The sequence below is a fragment of the Setaria viridis genome, chromosome 5, assembly GCF_005286985.2.
Source record: "Setaria viridis chromosome 5, Setaria_viridis_v4.0, whole genome shotgun sequence".
NCBI classification, from domain to species: Eukaryota; Viridiplantae; Streptophyta; class Magnoliopsida; order Poales; family Poaceae; genus Setaria; species Setaria viridis.
Window position 1 is genome coordinate 24,882,286 of NC_048267.2, and position 19,024 is coordinate 24,901,309.

Genomic DNA, 19,024 nt, shown 5'->3' on the forward strand with positions numbered 1-19,024 from the left:
GCCGTTCTAATAAATGATTTATCCCTTAAGCACACGCCAATCGCTAACCTTTTAATTTCTCTCTTTTCAAATATATGACGCCAATGAGAAGCTAATTATTTCGACCCTTTCCTAATGAATGTTTAAATTTTAAAAATAGAAAGTACTATCACCGATTGGGTCGCATGTTTAATGATATATAGTGACAACAACAAAAAAGGATGATTGTCACGTGTAACTTATCATTTAATGTAATAATGCGCAGTTCTCTTTAGAAAAAAAGAAAATGGCAAACAAACTATGGGTAAAAACCGATCGTGGGAAATGACGCGCGCATATTGTTTTTTTCCCTTGTCCATCGATGCATAGGGATTCCCGAGCTTGAGCTAGTCATGGTGAATTGAACGGTGGCAACTCATGGGGATGGAGATGGACACACTCGGTTGGTCTATTTTGATCTTTTGATCCACGTATTACTGGTGCAGCGTCAAGCAATGTAGACGTATTATTAGGTGTTAATACGATGAGGGCCACTCCCTTTTCATGGCACCGGGGAGCCAGTGGTAGGCACGTACAAAAGCCAGTCGCCCATGCAACGCGGCGCCCTGCATCCACAGGCTCGCTTGCCTCCGCCACCTTCTACGCCCACCGCACACGCTTAAAAACCGCTCCCGGATCTAAACCTCCCACCCCATTGATCGCCCACAGGCCTGGAGCTAGCACCGCCACTAGTTCCATTCCCTGCTGGCCGGGTGGATCTCTTCCTGCACAGCCACGAGCCCAAGCTACCAAGCTAGCCAACCAGCTATGGTGACCATGGGCAAGAAGAAGCTGGCCGACGAAGAGACCTGCTGGTACGGCGCCGGCGCCCGCGCGGACGCTGTGGGCGGCGTCGACGACCAGGGCAGGGCGACGGAGCTGCGGCCGCTGGCGCTGTCGTCGCCGCACACGCAGGCGTTCCACCTCGCCTGGCTCTCCCTCTTCGCCTGCTTCTTCGCGGCCTTCGCCGCGCCGCCCATCCTCCCGGCGCTGCGCCCGTCGCTCGTGCTCGCGCCCTCCGACGCCCCCGCCGCCGCCGTGGGCTCGCTCTCCGCCACGCTCGTCGGCAGGCTCGCCATGGGGCCCGCGTGCGACCTCCTCGGCCCGCGCCGCGCGTCCGGGTTCGCCAGTCTCATCGCCGCGCTCGCCGTCGCGGCGACCGCGGTCACCGCGTCGTCGCCCGCCGGGTTCATCTTGCTGCGCTTCGTGTCGGGCCTCTCCCTCGCCAACTTCGTCGCCAACCAGCACTGGATGTCGGGCATCTTCGCGCCCTCCGCCGTCGGGCTCGCCAACGCCGTCGCCGCCGGGTGGGCCAACGCCGGCAGCGCCGCGGCGCAGGTCGTCATGCCGCTGGCCTACAGGCTCGTCCTCCGCCTCGGTGCCCCGGTCACCGTCGCCTGGCGCGTCACCTACCTCATCCTCCCCTGCGCCCTGCTCGTCACCACGGGGCTCGCCGTCCTCGCCTTCCCCTACGACCTCCCGCGGGGCGCCGGCGTCGGCGGCGGGGCCAAGAGCCGGAAGAGCTTCTGGAAGGTGGTGCGAGGAGGCGTCGGCGACTACCGCGCGTGGGTGCTCGCGCTCACCTACGGCTACTGCTACGGGGTCGAGCTCATCATGGAGAACGTGGCGGCCGACTTCTTCCGGAAGCGGTTCCACCTCCCCATGGAGGCGGCGGGCGCCGCGGCGGCGTGCTTCGGCGCCATGAACGCGGTGGCGCGGCCCGCGGGAGGGGTGGCGTCGGACGCCGTGGCGAGGCTGTTCGGGATGCGCGGGAGGCTGTGGGTGCTCTGGGGCGTCCAGACCGCCGGCGCTGCGCTGTGCGTGCTGGTTGGCAGGATGGGCGCCGCGGAGGCACCGTCGCTGGCCGCCACCGTGGCGGTGATGGTGGCGTGTGCGGCGTTCGTGCAAGCCGCGTCAGGTCTCACCTTTGGCATCGTCCCCTTCGTCTCCAAGAGGTGAAGAACCTTCTCCTCCTCCTTAAAAAACCATGCATGTTTGCAAATTAGTAGCTGTATTTTAATTCGAATTACCTAGCTAGATTCTTTTTTGTTTGATTATTCAGATACATCTTGAGTTATTTACATAGATTCTAGTACTTGATTACCCCAGTACCTTTTTTGTTGAATATTCAGATATAGATCTCTTGAATTATTTACGAACATAGAGATTTTTTTTCCCAAAAGGCGTAAGGTGAGAGTGATAAGAACCATAAGGTTAAAGTTGATGTATATACCTCTCAACTGAAAAGTGGCCACACCAGCCACCTATTTCTTTTCAAGATTTTTTTTTCTCAAGCACCGCAACACCTAATTACTGCACAACAAGGACGGCTATCCTTGTCTAGGATCCATAAAAGAATCTAGAATAGAATCCTTAGGTACTGTTTGTTGACGTGGATATATTTGATTATTTTCTGTTTATTTTCTGACGAAATGTTTGTGGCAATTTACTACTTTTGCTCTATATATTCATGTGATTTTTAGTAATAAACTCGACAAGTCCGGCCTCAACCCTGTGCCTTTGGTCGTTGTCCTCTTTTGTAGGAAAGCAGTCACCTGAAAAGTGACTTTGCTCTTTGCTGGGTCGTTGTAACCCTTACGCCTTGGGTTTGTTGGCTTTGTGCACGCAGGTCGCTGGGCGTGGTGTCCGGGATGACGGCGAGCGGCGGCGCGGTGGGCGCGATCATAACGAACCGGCTCTTCTTCAGCGGCTCGCGCTACACCATCGAGGAGGCCATCTCCCTGACCGGCGCCGCCAGCCTCGTGTGCACGCTCCCGCTGGCCCTCGTCCACTTCCCGCGCCACGGGGGCATGCTCTGCGGCCCGACCGCGACCGGCGACGACGACGACCACGACGACGACAAGGATGCAAGCAGCCATGGAGACTACACGCTCCTGAAATGAAAAGGGAACGGGGACGGAATTCGCCAATTCAGCCGGCGCATGGGAGGGAGGGAACCTGTATATACGTAGTGCCTTTCTCTGGGGTCCAATGGTCTGGTCGGCTAGATTTTTTAGCAAACGACGAGCCATGTATGGTTGGTCAGGGGATGCGAAACAGCATCGGCAGAAAAATGTCAGTGGCTATCTCGATCACTTGCACATACATAGATCAGAGGGTGTTTGTCCGTGTAGTTAGCGGTTGCTTGTACTTGTGTGCGGTTCGATGAGTGAGATGGTGATGGGCCGTCCAATTATAAAATTTTTGGGTCCAATTTAATTTGTTAAATTTGATTCGAGGAGCGGCCCATCGGCCCACCTCAGAGCACGGCCAGCCCGTCTGCTTGGGGACGGGACCGGGCCAATCCTCGGCCCACCTCAGACCACAGGCGCCAGCATCATCGGCCTTTTTCGCGTCATCATGTGTAAAGAAGGATCGCCTCAGCCCAATATGCAGTCTTTGTTCAGCAGCAATGTAACGCTCTACAGCGCAGGAAACTGCTGCGCATTTATACCACTAAGAAAGAGAGAGAAAAAGGTGGGTGCCGCGTCGTCTTCGTCTCAGTATTTACTTACAGGATGCCGATCTGAGGAGTTCAGAGGAAACGTCCCATGCATGATGACTGATGAGTGCAGACTGCTTCGGTTGGTTGGCACAGCGTGTATTTACTTGTGCTCTAGAGCATGCATGATATCCTTGTATTACTTTATGCTACGTATGAGCTGAAAACTTCCTAGAAGAAACAAGTGCATCTGCAGCTCACTTTTCAACACCTCATGGATACTGCCATTTTGTTTTTTTTTTTTGAACTCAACGCGATTGGCTTTTCTGAAAAAGAAAAACGTCACTCTGAAACGCCCTGCCAAACCAAAACTACCGACCCCAAAAAAATTATAAACGCATGACCTACAAATGAGTTCGTCAGAGAAAAGAGGAAAAACGGAAGAACAAACCGCTCCTAGGATGATGAAGTGCAGACTCTTGGACGTTTACAGCTTAAACTGTACTACTGTCTTGCCGATGCTTCTTCCAGTCTGCCATGATCATGTGAACCGAGTTCATTGCAAGACTCGCCACACTGTTTCTCTGATCCAGCTACTGATTTACGCTGCTTCGGCTACCGCTCTATCCCTGGCCCAGCGAGCAAGTAACCTTAGGCCTGTTTGGTTAAGCTTCCTGACAGCTTCTCAGCGTGAAAGTCATAAACTCAAACAAACAGCGAACTTCTCATGCAGGTTTCGGAAAACTAGAAACTCAGAAAAGCTGAGTTTATATAGAAAGCTGAAAAGCTCAGTTTTCTCAACTTCTCATAGCTTTTTGAGTCCAGGAAGCTAAACACATCTTCTAAAAATTAGTATTGGCTTTTTAGAAAAAAAAAGCTAGCAACAACTTTTCAAAAAACCTCAAAAGTTGTCACTCAAAGAAACAGAACCTTAATATCAGTGCAAGAAAAGGGGGGCAAGAATTAGGGGAAACCAAGCCAAAAGTGTCACTTTTCTCGCTACAACTTCCCTTCTCTTTTGTCTGGCCATTCCCAAATTGAGCTAACTGAACCACTATAATCAACACAACGAAAGGAAGAAAAAGAAAGGGGAGGTATTTCCTAATTACCACTCCCTCCGCTTTCAAAGCACAAACTAATTAGTTCAAAACCAGTCTGCAGTAACACCTGATTAAAGCTGCAAACACTGTGAACTTGTGAAGCTTGCAATCTGCACTCTGACAAATAGGTTAACCTCCAAACGAGACTGCCGAGCTGATCTGCTTGTCAGCGTTGAGATTGAAGCTTGAAGTGAGTGGATGTGGCCACGAAGAGATGCATCCATCCACTGATCCACAAGGCGCAGGCAGCGCACAGCTTTTTACCTGAACGGCACAAGTTTGGGGATATGCACCCCATGTTCTACGCCATTAGGATGTAGGTATACACAATCTGGAAAGTTAATATAGCACGCATATTGATGCATTTCCAAGCTTGCACTTTTGTTTTCACTTATTTTTGTCAGGAACCCTGCTGTTTCAGGTCCAGTTATCAGATGGTAAGTTTGTAACAGATTCAGAACTGGAACTAAACCCTAGTTAGTTGTTATAGATAATCGCTGCTACTAATGCAGAGTTCTCTCCGTTCCATGTTTAGACCAAAATCACAAAAAGAAAACCCATTCCAGGATCAAAAGGAAAAATGCTATGTTACATTGTATTGCCTATTAAGAATGCGCTTTAGTCATGATCAAATGAAGTAAATCCAGTGTAAATGGCAAAAATCAAGCCATTAGATTACAAACTGAAACTGTCCTTTCTCATTTTCTTATCTGCTATATTGCCTGACTGTTAAGGATGTGCTTTGGGCATGACCAAACAAAGTAAATAAACATAGGACTTTTCTTCTTCTCTCAAAATTTCTTTTCATTTTCTTTTTATGCACTACTCCCTCCTCCCAAATTGTAGACCGTTTTAGTATTTCTAGATTCATAGTTTTTACTATATATTTAGACATACACTATATCTAAATTAATAGCAAAAGCTATGAATTTAAAGAAATGTCAAAACGACCTGCAATTTGGGATGGATGGAGTAGATTGCAAAATGAAGTGTCCTGCTTTAAATTTTGGCACATCCAAGCTAACGCAAGCAAGCAGCTTAAGGTTTTTGGCCACAACAGTTACCTTTCTGAAATTTTCACGGGTGCAAGCAAGCCCTTTTTGGCTTGGATGTACTTGGATGTCAATGGTAATCTTAATTTCAAGGGATGATCAGTGGCGAGAAAACAAGAATGCAAGATTCTTTTGCGAAAGAAGATTTCTAAGCCACCTTCACAGAAAACGTTTCTCCATGAAATGAACTTCCCAAAGGACGCTTTTACCTTTCAGGTAGCTATGAACTATGCACACAAATGAACTGAAACCAGCAGCGGTTCAGCATATCTCACAAATCCCATGTTTTACTTCTAAGGATTTTGGGTTTCGTAAATGACCAATCGCTACCAACACCCAAGAATGGTACGTGCATATAAGTTAAGAAGTTATGGTTTGTGTTAGGCTTGGTACTAATTTTTTTTGCCAAGCAATCATTTTGGTCGTGAAATGATGTTTTTATTTTCACCCTGCCATTTTCTAGTCCATGTCACATACTTTATCTAGGACTAATTTGGATGAAGCACCAGAGGTCCAGAACCAACTAGGAGCAATGGGAATAATTTGTTCTGACAATACAAATCTTACAAGTAATTTAATAAATAACCACTACCTTCTTGATTAAGCAATTGTTAACACTAGTAATGCAGCAGTTAACCCATCCTTTAATAAATCAGTAACGCTTTTTCTTTCCTAAATCCTAATTACTACAAGCAAAGAGAGTCACCAACAGTTTTGGTACACTCCTACGTTCCAAAATGTATGTCATTCTAATTTTGTCCTAAGCCAAACTTTTTTATCAGTTTTGGTACACTCACTACGTTCCAAGTTATACTCCCTACGTTCCAAGTCAGTTCGGTTTAATCTACCATAGAATATGTATTGTCAAGTGTATTTAGTATAGTAAATGCTAATATGTATTTTTTTTATAAAATTGGTCAAATTTAAAGAATTTTTACTTAAGGCAAAGCTAAAATAACTCACGTTTTAGAACAGAGGGAGTACTACACGAGTATCACTAACATAAGGCAGATACATAAGAGAAGAAGCAAACTACTCTTCTGGGAAACATATCACGTCAACCAAATGCACACAAACCTGGGCAAATTTGAAATTCCTTTTCGCTAATTCAAACATTTGATAAAATTTCTCAAACTTACCATATTACAGACTAAACTATGAATACCAAATTTGTTGCAGGATATATCAAACTTATCATATTATCAGAAGTTGTTAAAGCAGGGAGGGGAGGGCTGGAAAGGCCGCACGGAACGAAAGAAAGAGCAAGAAAAGGCAGTAAACCGATGCTCACAGGCCCAAGTGGTGCCGGATTTTTGTCAGTCTCCCCTCCCCTCTTCCCCTTCCTCCCAGTTGGTCTAGTCTTGTATCCAATACAGCCTTTGCCCTCTCATTGCCGCAGTTCCGTTTCGCATCCCCCTCTCCTCTCCATTTCCACCCTCTCCTATGGCCTGAATTCCGAGACCCCCCGCCATTCGCCCCACCCCCGAATCCAGCGTCTCATCGATCGCCTCGGCGCCGTCGCAAGGAGCGAGGCTCCGGTACTTACCTGAAACCGTGTTTTTTTTTCTTTGCCTGCTGGTTCTTGCCGTTTTGACCGCTTTGTTTTCCCCCAATATTTCGAACTTTATCGGTGGTTCGGTTCGGGGGTGGGGTTTGAATCTTGCTGGTCGAGATTCTTTGGCTGGGGATTCCGGGAGCTGGTGCTTGTTTCTTGTGTTATTATTGGAATTGCCCCGGGCTGACGCTTTCGGTTGGTTTGTTCCGATGCAGGTTGCAGGTTCTTGGTTTCTTGGCCCGAACCCAGGTAAGGGAATATGATGGACGGTGAGGGGAGTCAAGGGATTAAGAAGGTGCATTTCAGGGATTCCTCTTCCCAGGTGCCTCTGATTACCTACAAGAGGCGCCGGCGGCAGAAGCCGCAGCAAGCGGAGCCACAGCAGCAAGCGGAGCCACAGCTGGAGACGGAGCCAGAGCAAAAGGCTGGAGATGTGCCGGCGCAGCAGGTATAATCTTCTTGACTTTACAAGGAACTTGCAATGCCCTACATTGAAATGGAAGGAGATTGCATCTCCAATCTGGTACAGTTACATTGAATTTGCAAATGCTATACTGCTTGTAACTTGTCTGCTCTCCATGTTTTCCCGTTCGCCTTGTAGTATCAAATAATGACATGGAAATGATTGTTGTTTGGAATGGACCGATTCTGCACTTTGTGGTGTGTGATTGCAAAATGACGTGTTCTAGGTGCATCATTGATGCAGGGCATCAGTAATATGCATTTTATAAATACAGTACACATATTTCGTTTAGTGCCTCATGAACTTGTTGGAGTTGCCTCTTGGAGTAAGGTTACCAAAATGGTGAATTATTAGTGAGTAGGCTAAGAGCTTGCTATCTAGTTGCTTATATGTTCTTCTCAAATTTAGCTTGATGTCGCCCGCAAAAAAAAAAGGTTGATGTCATCGATCGAAACTTGATTTACATAAGGCTGAGTCCATTTGTTCGTGGCATGTAGTTCTGCAGTTCTGCTCATGTCGCTACATTGTATTGTTTCTCTTGGTATGTTTTTTAGGAGAATCTATGTAGTTCCCTTCCTGGGGTGTAGATTAAAATTCACATTCAGCTCTGAGTAGTTTATTGTGAGAAATAAAACTGGATGTAATGTAGGGCATGTCCTCTCTTATCTTTATGTGCCTCACTCTAAGAATGGGATACTAAGGATTAAACATATAATGCTTCTGCTCATTTAGATTTATTTTCATAATAATCACTGTAGCTGATTGATGAACTCTATAAGTTCCACCTTCTAATAAAAGTGTTGATTCTTTGGTTCCAATAGGACTAAATTATTTAACTTTGGTCAATCTATGTTTTTTTTCCTTGAAAGAACCACATTGCTTACATTTGTTTAACACCGATTCCTAGCTTTATGGTTTTTTTTTCTAATTTTCCCTTTTGAGTATGGAGGCAGTTTCTATTTAGTTTTCTTGTCATAGCTAGCTGCATTGATAGAACGAAATATCTCATGGTTCGTATTCGCAGGTTAGTTATAATATGGCTGTAATATTAACTTCATCAGCATCATGAGAGAGGAGAATTGCTCTGGGCTGAGGCAAAAGTCTCTTGTCAGCCTTCCATGTATTTTTGGATATTACGCATGCAATTTCTTTTGAAGATGTAACATTTTTTTTACTCAGCTAGAATTTTTCTGATGAAAACTTTGCTTTTGCATTGCTAATGATGAAATTTGAAAGTGGTGTATTTGCCATGTCAAAGAAAAAACCTTGAGTGGTACCTTTTTTCAGTCAGCCTTTGGGCAAAATAGAATGCTATGCAGGAACTTTTCATTTGCTAGCTTTAACCGTTCTGTTGCTATCGTTAATTTACTTCATCTCTTGTTACGATGCTCCTACCTTATACATTTTACTTTAGGCCATTTAGTTTCTATGACTTTGCTGATCTGCTGAACTTCGGATACTTATGGCTAAATTACATCTTACCTCTTCTACGCCATGATTTGAAACTTTATAATTTTGCAGACTAAAGATACTTTTTGGAAAAGTAGGGATATGGGATGGAAGTATGGCATAATGATTGATGAAAATAGACAACACTGGAAGTGTATGTATTGTGGCCTAATTAGGTATGGTGGTGGTGTATCTAGACTCAAACGACATCTAGCTGGTGATTTAGATGTCAAAATGTGCCCCAAAGTTCCAGCAGATGTTGTTGAGGAAATAAGGGAGCATTTGCGGAAGAAACGAGAGAGGCGGAGGAAGCGAGCTGCACAAAATGGTGGCAACAATGTAAATGCTAAAAGCTTTTCTGATGATGCAAATGCGGAGAAGGATCTTCTACCTGCTGATTCAGTGCTGCCAGCTGGAATGGGCACTAATGTTCTTGAAGAAGTCACTAACCAAACGATTGTGGTTCATCAGGATCCTACTTATCCCAGGGTATATAAACGGACAATAAGCAATTTTTTTTCCTCTTTGGTTTGTTTTCTATTTACTGTCACAACTGCTTTGATTATCTGTTTTTGGGTGGGTGGGTGGGGTTTTTTTTGGGGGGGAGGGGGGGTGGGGTGCAGCTATGTAACAAGTGATTTAAGTCTTTGGAAAGAAAGAAGTGGCCAAATATAAAGGAACATGATCATATTTGACTGAGCCACAAATTGATCGTTTGTGGAAAAAACAGTGTCAATAAAATAAAGTATGGCTTTGTAACTACGAGATTCCGAATTTGTCTAAATTTTATCCTTGTATGACTTGCACTGAAGGGAAAAAATTACTTACCATTAGCTGCTCGCTGTAAACCTTCATACATGCCTTGTATAATATCAGCAGTCAGATGAGAGATCTTTAAGAACCTTTTGATTTCTGCTGAGCATTACCTCTTTTTTACCCTTGCGAATGCTGAGTGTTACCTTTCACATTCATTTGCAGGTGCCGATTTTGCGAGCAAGGGATATTGGCTGGGAGCATGCTGTGGATCTTGATGGAAATAAAAGGCGGTGGCAGTGCAAGTTCTGTTCTCTGTGTCGAAGTGGTGGTGTGACTACTTTTAAGGCTCATCTCATTGACGACAGCTGCCCGAATGTTCCAAAGGAAATTTCAAAGAAAGTGTCAAACTTCATTGAAGAGAAAAGAGCAACACGCCTTCTTTTGAATAATTATATCTTTAGTGTTGATGAGGATGAATTTTTCGACACACAAGTTCAAGGGGATAGGACTGCAGAATATGAAAATGATCAACAACCTTCAAGAAATGCTACACTTTTTCTAACATTAGATGAGTGTGCTAATGAGGTATCCCATGCATAACTATTTCCTTGCCCATACCATTCCCTTTCTTTTCACCTTACAGGTTTATCATATCATTGGTAGTTAATGCAGTAACCATGTCTGAGACTTCGATGGCAAATTCTCATTTTTTTTCATGTTTTTCCCCTTAAGTAGCTAAGCATCAAATCTTAATTCCTGAGCCTTTAAGGGGGATGTCCTCCAGTCCTGCTAATTGAATTCATTGTTTCTATCTCACAATATTATATGGGCAAAAATTACATTACTGGAACTTATCCCCCTTTTTACATAAAACTTACCCTTTTGTTTTGGTTCTTTCTTTCTTTCCCTTTTCTTTTGCGGAGAAGATGGCAGCTGGAAGCAGCCAATGTGGTGAAGAAAGTAGTGGCCAACCAGTTGAGCATTGCGATCAGCCTGAAGAGCAGTGGCCACTGGATCATGGCAGCATGGATCAAGTGATCAACAATAAGAACAAGATTTTGGACAAGAATACTGATAATTCACAAAATACCAAGGTAGTTCACCTTCATAAACCTTAGAGGAAAATAAAGGATGGTATTTCCCCCTGTTATTGAGTAGTTCTTTAGCCTTTAAGGGGGATGTCCTACAGTCCTGCTAATTGAATTCATTGTTTCTATCCCACTTCAGAGATATAAAATAATGTGAACAAAAAAATTATATTACTGAAATCTTAGCCATTTTTAGCATAAAACTTACCTATTTGTTTTGTTTGTGGAGAAGATGGCAGCTGGAAGCAGCCAATGTGGTGAAGAAAGTAGTGGCCAACCAGTTGAGCATTTCAATCAGCCCGAAGAGCAATGGGCAATGGACCATGGCAGGACGGATCAAGTGATCAACAATAAGAACAAGATTTTGGACAAGAATACCGATAATTCACAAAAGAGCAAGGTAGTTCACCTTCATAAACCTGGAATCAGGAAAATAAAAGATGGTTGGCCCTGGAGGAAGCTGTCTATTTTTCCCCTGTTATTGAGTTATTGGTTAGGTCTTTAATTATTTTAATACTAATGTTTAAATATGCTACTGTATCTTTCTGTTTTAAAAGAAAAATATACTATGTTCTAATCTTTAAACTTGCTTGTAGATATTGAAACCACGCCGGAAAAGTGCATTTAACACAAGGAAGCACATAATTATTGTTGATGAAGTTGCAAGGCATTGGAGGTGTAGATACTGTGGAATGGATGGGTATGGTAAAAAGTTTCAGCTCCATTATCATCTAGCTGGTGCGTTTCGTCACCCTAAGTGCCCAAATGTTCCTAGAGAAGTATTTGCAAAGGCAAGGCACCATGTTCCAACAAAGAGAAGGCTCAAAACGAATAAGGCTGAGCAACAAATTCCTTCCAGGCCACATATTCTTGGCCAATTCGGTGAAGAACGGCAGAATAATGGTGCATCCTGTGGGAATCAATCTGAACTATCAATAAAAAATGAATCTAGTGAGGTATCCCTTACTATTTGTACTTGCCGTTCTTTTTTCAGGTTTCTGCTGATCCTGTGATCTCGTACCTATCTGTTCATTGTGCTGAGAATTGGAATATTAGTCCGCTATGTGTAAGCCTGGTTGGAACTGGAATGAGTGGAAGGGCGCAAGCTCCTTGTCCTTCATCTGTTTATTATAATGATGTGCAATATCGCTGGTGTGTGCATTGGATCTATAGCCGTGCCTGTTAATCCTTCTTCCACAGTTGAAGTTGCTTTTATCATGCTATATTGATTCAGAATTTTAAGTTTTATTTGCAAGGGCAAACTCCTTGTCTGCCAACAAAAGTTATAACAAAGCTGTCCTGAATTACTGATTAACTCGATGTGTATTGGTTCCTTTTAAACACTTCTGCAAACTATTGAATCCAGGATTAAGATTCCATTTTGCTGACTTGAGCTAATCTTTTGGTTTAAAGTGAATTTTAGATGATTCTCAATTTGTCATTGAGTTTTTCTGCTTTTTAGCGGCAGCATGTTGTTTTATCATGTTATTTGGAAACAAAACTAGTGAAATCCTACTTTGCTTTGCCAACATGCCATTAAGCTATGTCAATGGCAAGTGGCGCCTGGTCCCCATGTCATTGACACACTTGATGATATTTTTGGCAACGTGCATGGTATGGTGGCAATTCCTCCTATACCTTTTGTGCAAGCATATTCTGTCCCCTGTATGGTTGACTTTAGATGTTAGCAGAAAACTGTATCAGACTAGAAACTGCCAAGAACTGAGCAGATAAGATAAACCTTTTCTTAATTTCCCCAAAAAATTCTTATTGAATACAAAATAATATCAGAAGTAGATTTTATTAAACTTATGATCCAAGTATTTTATTTTAGTCCATATCAGCTCTTTCTCCCTTTTGAGCGACATACTTGTTTGTTCAATCTGTTTCGGTCTTCATTCTGTGCCCTACTGGAATACCACAGTAAGGATATATTAAGTACAAGAAAAGTTCTGAAATTTTTTTTATGAAAAAAGCTATACAGAGGTTAACAAGACCAACCTAATCTGTCTACACACAGATAATTGAAATTGCTATTTAGCGAGATTGTCCAGAAGCCAGGTTAAATGACACGATAGGAATTTCCTAGGAGCTTTTAACTTCAAGAGATTCATGTCAGCCAACACGGATCTCTTCAATCATTATTTATTTGGAGTCACCTTACCAAAGATACATCTATTTCTCTGTAACCACATGTACCAGCATCCAGGAGTTGGTGAGCTCTATGAAGACCATTTTGTTGGGATGAACAATTACTTTGCTGCTTCGAGTACTGTTGAATGACCAAAAGGTCCCTTGGACTAAACTGGCAACCAAAGAACAAATGATCAAAATCTGATTTAATCTGGATGTTTTTCTTCTTTAGGATGGTTTGTGTTAATTTTTGCCATCCAGTAGTTGGTGCTTTAGACCTTTAGTTGCATTGAAAAGATAATCCCTTAAAGAATCACATCCAACTTTTCCAGAAAAATAACAACATAGCCTGTTAAAGCTTGTTATGCCCAACTTAGTCGTTAATTAAATTCATTCTTTCACTGAATGGTGTTTTCTTTACTTTTCGGGCTGTTATTTATCCCTTCAATTTAGGGTCATACTTAGAGGTATGTTCTTTGAGCTTGTAGGTACACAATTACCCAGTCAGGATTCAGGGTAGTGCATGGGAACATTCTCTGATATATGAGAAAGAAAAAGGAAACTGGAAGTGCAAGTGGTGCAGTGTTGAGGGTTGTCATGGTGTAACTAGATTGAAGTGGCATCTTGTTGGATGGAAGAATCTCCCTCAGTGCCCAGATGTTCCAAAGGATGTTGCCAAAAAGATAAGGGATCAAATGATGTCAAAGGAGAAGAAGAAAGCAAGAAGATCAGGTTCATTTGTCGGTAATGGCAGTTGTGACGCGCTGTGTTCTCCTAAGAGTTCACAACTTGATCAGGACCATCTCACTACAACAATGCATGACAGATGTTCTTCCCTGGCTGTTGATCAAGCTAACAGTGAATCAATGGCATGCCAGATGTTATCCAACACTACTCTTCTTTCACAAGAGAGTGCTAATCCTCAGGTCTCTCATGAGCAACAGGGGAAGGAGCTTGCAACCCCTCCAGAATGCTGTCCCATTCAGGTAATCTTCTCCAATTTCACTCTCACTCATAGGTACAAGGCAGAAGATGGGGGGAGAACAGAGAGCACGAATTAGTGCCGCTGAACTAGAGCTGTAGTTGCTTCTACCTCTTATAAATATTCAATAGAGCATAGAGCACAAGTCAAAGTATAGTACAAATACAGTAGGACACTACCAACTACTATTACTTAGGACATACTCCCACTACTCCACTATTTGCTATTGCTGCTACTGCTATGGGTTGGGCCTTTAGCCAGTCCAGCAGCACAAGTGATCGCGCATATGGCGAGGCAGCAGGATACGCATAGCAGTTTACTAGCGTTGCAATTAGTTTGTTAGCATCATATGCTGGTTAGTTAGTTAGAGCTACCTATTCATTAGTTAGTCTTTATCTCGTAGCAGTTAGTTTGTTAAATCATGTGAGCCATGGCTACTGAAGGATGAACTGCACCCTGTAATCGGCAAGCAAGAAGAAACCCTAAAAGCTGCCCATCTACCCTAACCAAGTTTATATCAGGTAGCTAACCTAGGTCATATGTGCCTTATATAATATCTATGTTCTCCTAACAGATGCAGCATAGATCTTTCCTGGTCTATTACGAGTCTAGGACCAGATTTCACGCAAGCGTTGTTTGTAATATACTAATGTATCATATAATAGCACCTTCCTTAGTGTATCAGCTATTCATGGAACTTATTATCAGCGGTAGTTGGTTCTTTTGCTTGTACAAGGGTGAAAGCTATATATGACTTCTTTGGTGCACCATTAGCTATAATTAGAAACATGGATACTAGCAGTAAGTCAAAACTATACTGACTAACTGCTAATGGTTTTCTCCATGTAATAACTGAGTTAAATATTAAAAACACCTACTGTCTTCCTCAGTTAGAAGCATGTGGAAATCAGCAGTCCATGTGCCTGAACCATGACTAGTCTTTAGATCCCTTAGAAATATTACTATTATCAACACCTTTAATATTTTTTGTAATGTTTTCCTTTTTTCTGGTGGTTCATGTTGGCTTTCATCTACAACCTACCCCTACTTGTTTGGGATAAAAAGGCTTTGTTACTATCATTCTTTTACACATTTCTGCTGAACTAACCTTCATTCTGCAGCCAATTATGGAAGTACCAGTGGGGAATGGATTATGTGGTGACACAAACAACTCTGAGGAGCAAAGAAGTGACTCTAGAACTAATGGATGGTGGAGATATGTTTTGGACGGGCTAATGCGTTTGCATATGCCTGGTATACAAGGGGATGCTGGAATTGCGACATGCGTCCGTGATGCACTTCTGTATGGCTGTGCTGAATTTGGCACAGTAAGTGGGATCATTCCAAAATTACCTCACATTGTTATATTCCGTAGCATTTTATTAATCTATATAGATCCCCTATGCTACAAACAATGAATAATCATATTCTACATGCTCTTTTGATGAAAAATTAGGTCATTAACACTCTTCTTGCATTTTTTCTGTAATTATTTATTTGTTGGGAATGCTGTAGTCATAATGATCTATTTTAAAGAATAAATCACCATGATACCGTCTTCAATAATCCTTTTCTTGACTGAAATCAGGTAGCTGGCAAAGTGGAAATGGATTCTGATAAAACAGTGACTGCGAACACCGCTAAGTGCCAGAATGTTCTTATGAACATTTTAAGGTCGGAGAACTTTGCTGTGTTGTGCAGTGTGCTTTGCAGAACTGTACATCAAGATGAGGGAAGAACTAGATATTTTGATTTTGATGTGATAGATTTAAGAATGAAAAATGGAAGTTATGGGCATAAACCTGAATTATTCTTGCACGACCTGAAACTGGTAATAGCTTCATGACTTTTCGCTTGATATTTCTTCTAGTATTTCATCATGCACTTGGAATTTTTGTACTCTTAGTATATTGCCAACATGTAATATCTTTTTTGCATAACACAATGCATATTTGTCTACTAAAAGTTTCTTCTATCACTCCCATTGGCTTGGATTATTCTTGTGCATGATCAACACAGGTTGGTGACGTTGTTGGTTTAGCATTTCGTAAATTTTCTTCACTTAGTATTGAAATAATTTTTGTTTCTATTGTTCAACACCAGATAGAGCTCTCCTGCATGTTCAAGGGAAAAAAAACACCAGATGGAGCAATTAGATGGTCACTATCATAATAAAAACTATGAAATCATGGTAGCCATACTGGCAGGAGCAACTGTGGTGTGTCCAGTTTGCAATCAGAGGAACACTACTCTAATTTGCCTATCCTACATACCAGATCGGAGTCTTTTTTATTATTATTATTTTGAGAGTACAAGGTCAGCGTAGTGGTGTGCGTGTGTATGTGTTGTAAGGGTTCTTATCCCTTTTTCCTCTTAATATAATGATACGCAGCTCTCCTGCGTGTTCGAGAAAAAAAAGGTTGGACATACACATGCTCAAGGTTATCTCTTCCAACCTAGAGAATGTGTGCTAGCACACGTCTAAACAGGGATTGGATGCCTAACCTCATATAGTACTGGTGCCCACACTTAACAGATCAGAGTCTTGGACGTCCAGTAGACAGCTATATCTTGCATCAAATAACAACTATCTTTGATATGTGTCTGTTCAGATACACAATTTGTTTTATTTTCTGCCCTAGTAAACATTGTGTGTTTTAGCACTGCTATTTTACCTAAGCTGAATATACATTTTGTTTTTGATGGGCATATATTTTATAAAATTTTCCATAGTGGTATGTTAATCAGCACTTTTGATATTGATACAGTTATGGGAAAATCTTAAAGTGGCTGGTCAAAATATTATTCTCCTAGCAAATAATCTATCAAACCTTACAGAAGACTCCTACGAAAAGCTGGTAAGTGCTCGATGCATGGGTTTATTTTTAGTTCTCAATATGCTTTTCATATTTCCCTTGAAATTTCTGAACAGCCTCTCTCATTTTGTGCTTTTAAATTCCAATAAGAATGTCGTGAATATCATATGCATTTGTTTAATCGGTTCAGTTTTTTCTCGCTGGTATATTCATTTGCACTGAATATGGAAACTGGTATTACATTCTCTAGGTTGGAAGAGCGAGGCTATCAAGTGATGGTGAGCCCAATGTGAGTGCTTTGTTGCCAGCCCTTTTGCTTCATTTATTGGCTCTGCTGTTAAAATCATGACTTTCCTCACCTTGTTCCATATTAAGCTACCTCCATTGACCATTGCAGGGAGCTGTCGTGACCATCTCTGAACCCCAAAGCCTTGTTCAATCAGATGCGTTGGTACCCTCAACCTCACAGGGCTTCAACCAATTGGATCAACCAGGTCCTTCATATCTCTCTGATGTTCATAATAACTGCAACCAATGTGGCAAAGAAGCAAGAGGTGGGAGCATTCTCAAATGCAGTAGGTGCATGGTATCTTGCCACATTTCATGTATTGAGCCTCCTAATCCATCCATTTCAACTGGAAGCTGGTGTTGTAAAAACTGCAGCGCTACATGTATCGAACCAGTTGAAGATGACAATAGCTTGCATGGAAATTGTGTTGTCTGCGATAGGCTTGAGGTGTGCAGGTCTCCAAAATGTGAAGATGCACCTAATGATGACTCAAGAGCAATGGTTATTTCCAGTGTGAGCTCTGTTGGGGACCCAGAACTGCCAGAGGTTGATACAGGTGGCTCATGCAAGATATGTGGAGATCCTGAAGAGGATGACAAGAGGTTCTTGATATGTGGCCACATCCACTGTCTATACAAGTACTACCACATTCGGTGCTTGAAGTCCAAGCAGATTGCTGGTGATGTTCAGCAGGACAAACCGTGCTGGTACTGCCCATCTTGCCTTTGCCGAGTTTGTCTCTCTGACAAAGATGATGACCTGACCATTCTGTGCGATAGCTGTGATGAGGCTTACCATCTCTACTGCATAACGCCTCGCCGTACTTCAATACCCAAGGGGCGGTGGTATTGCTCATCGTGTAGTGTGGCGAGAGCAAAGGAGGGAATGAGACAGTATGAGAGAACACTGAAGCTCCACCAGAAGGATAACGCTGGACAGCAAAGTAGGAATTATGAAGGTTTGGACTTGCTAGTATCTGCAGTGGAGCAGCTCAGCGCAGACGAGCTGCTGGTGACTCCAAATTAGCATGGAGCTTGGTTATAATCTTCATTGCAGTATATCCTGAACTCTGTTCTTTTGCTCTGTAAATGGATTGCTGTTCTGAGAGACTGAGACTTGAAGGATTTGTTGTTTGAAGAGCCCTGCCTCAGTTTCAGAAGACTGACAGGAGCAGTCAAGAAATTAGCTGCAGTCCTCTCACTGAACTCGTTATCGACAGTTTCTGATGATACAAGGATAACAATCCTGTAGGATATTGGTCTTGTTTATATTTCCTTTTGCTTTTATTTCACTTTCATGAGGTGATATATAAAACAGTTTACCGGTATCAGAACTGCAAGGGGGTTATGTAGCTTTGTATCCTATTTAGCTATGTACTTGCAGAGGCAAGTTTGCGGGAAAATCTCCAATTAGAGTGAGAAAAAAACATTTTTCACAATTGCCTCAGGTTTTCGTAATGGTATAGTTATGGTCTGAGTTATTCAGTTCTCTTTACATTTATTTTTGAGGGAATTGGCGGGAGCACTGCCCTAGTCAAGAACTATTCTCGGACTGCCATAGCATGGCAGGACTAAGCTGGCGTACATTGCAAGATGTTAAATTCCTTAAGAACTGACAGGAAACGATCAACTCCATTGACGGTTTGTTATTTGTAGACAAGGTCTTCTATTAAAGCGGAAAAATTCCTCTCTGGTAGACTACATTACTTAATGTACAGATGTCATCTTAAAGCAGTATAATGCTGAGCCCACACTAGTTTTTTCCCCCTGTCTTTCCCTTCTCTAGCTCGCTGTCGCTCCGGCGAGCTTTTAGGTTGATGGTTTCGGGAGGGGGCTTACCAGCGTCAGCCGGACCTAGAGGGAGCTTCGGGGTGGCAGGGGT

The 19,024-nt window shown here is 42.8% G+C and overlaps 2 protein-coding genes across 3 annotated transcripts; both read left to right on the plus strand.

Moving 5' to 3' along the window:
* Positions 1 to 565: 565 nt before the first annotated feature.
* On the plus strand, positions 566 to 3,232 carry LOC117854922 (probable high-affinity nitrate transporter 2.4). The gene is made up of 2 exons (XM_034737182.2): positions 566 to 1,973; positions 2,648 to 3,232. Exons 1-2 carry the CDS (start codon positions 787 to 789, stop codon positions 2,919 to 2,921), a joined length of 1,461 nt encoding a protein of 486 aa, XP_034593073.1. The 5' UTR covers positions 566 to 786; the 3' UTR covers positions 2,922 to 3,232.
* Positions 3,233 to 6,887: 3,655 nt separating this feature from the next.
* Positions 6,888 to 18,623, plus strand: LOC117855838 (uncharacterized). 2 transcript variants are annotated; one of them, XM_034738233.2, is made up of 13 exons: positions 6,888 to 7,150; positions 7,383 to 7,615; positions 9,152 to 9,568; positions 10,058 to 10,420; positions 10,762 to 10,929; positions 11,156 to 11,323; positions 11,520 to 11,879; positions 13,545 to 14,042; positions 15,160 to 15,366; positions 15,627 to 15,869; positions 16,807 to 16,896; positions 17,105 to 17,143; positions 17,252 to 18,623. In XM_034738233.2, exons 2-13 carry the CDS (start codon positions 7,427 to 7,429, stop codon positions 18,167 to 18,169), a joined length of 3,660 nt encoding a protein of 1,219 aa, XP_034594124.1. In that variant the 5' UTR covers positions 6,888 to 7,150; positions 7,383 to 7,426; the 3' UTR covers positions 18,170 to 18,623. The 2 variants fall into 2 exon arrangements, with proteins under 2 accessions (XP_034594124.1, XP_034594125.1); XM_034738234.2 differs by lacking the exon at positions 9,152 to 9,568 and having other exon boundaries at positions 6,889 to 7,150.
* The last annotated feature ends 401 nt before the right edge of the window (positions 18,624 to 19,024 follow it).

Bases quoted from the DNA above. Each gene is read 5' to 3' on its own strand.
- LOC117855838 (XM_034738233.2), top strand. From the start codon at position 7,427: ATGATGGACGGTGAGGGGAGTCAAGGGATTAAGAAGGTGCATTTCAGG. The intron at 15,870-16,806 runs GTAATAGCTTCA...ATATTGATACAG, and splicing joins TCTTGCACGACCTGAAACTG to TTATGGGAAAATCTTAAAGT. The intron at 16,897-17,104 runs GTAAGTGCTCGA...TACATTCTCTAG, and splicing joins AAGACTCCTACGAAAAGCTG to GTTGGAAGAGCGAGGCTATC.
- LOC117854922 (XM_034737182.2), top strand. From the start codon at position 787: ATGGTGACCATGGGCAAGAAGAAGCTGGCCGACGAAGAGACCTGCTGG. The intron at 1,974-2,647 runs GTGAAGAACCTT...TTGTGCACGCAG, and splicing joins GTCCCCTTCGTCTCCAAGAG to GTCGCTGGGCGTGGTGTCCG.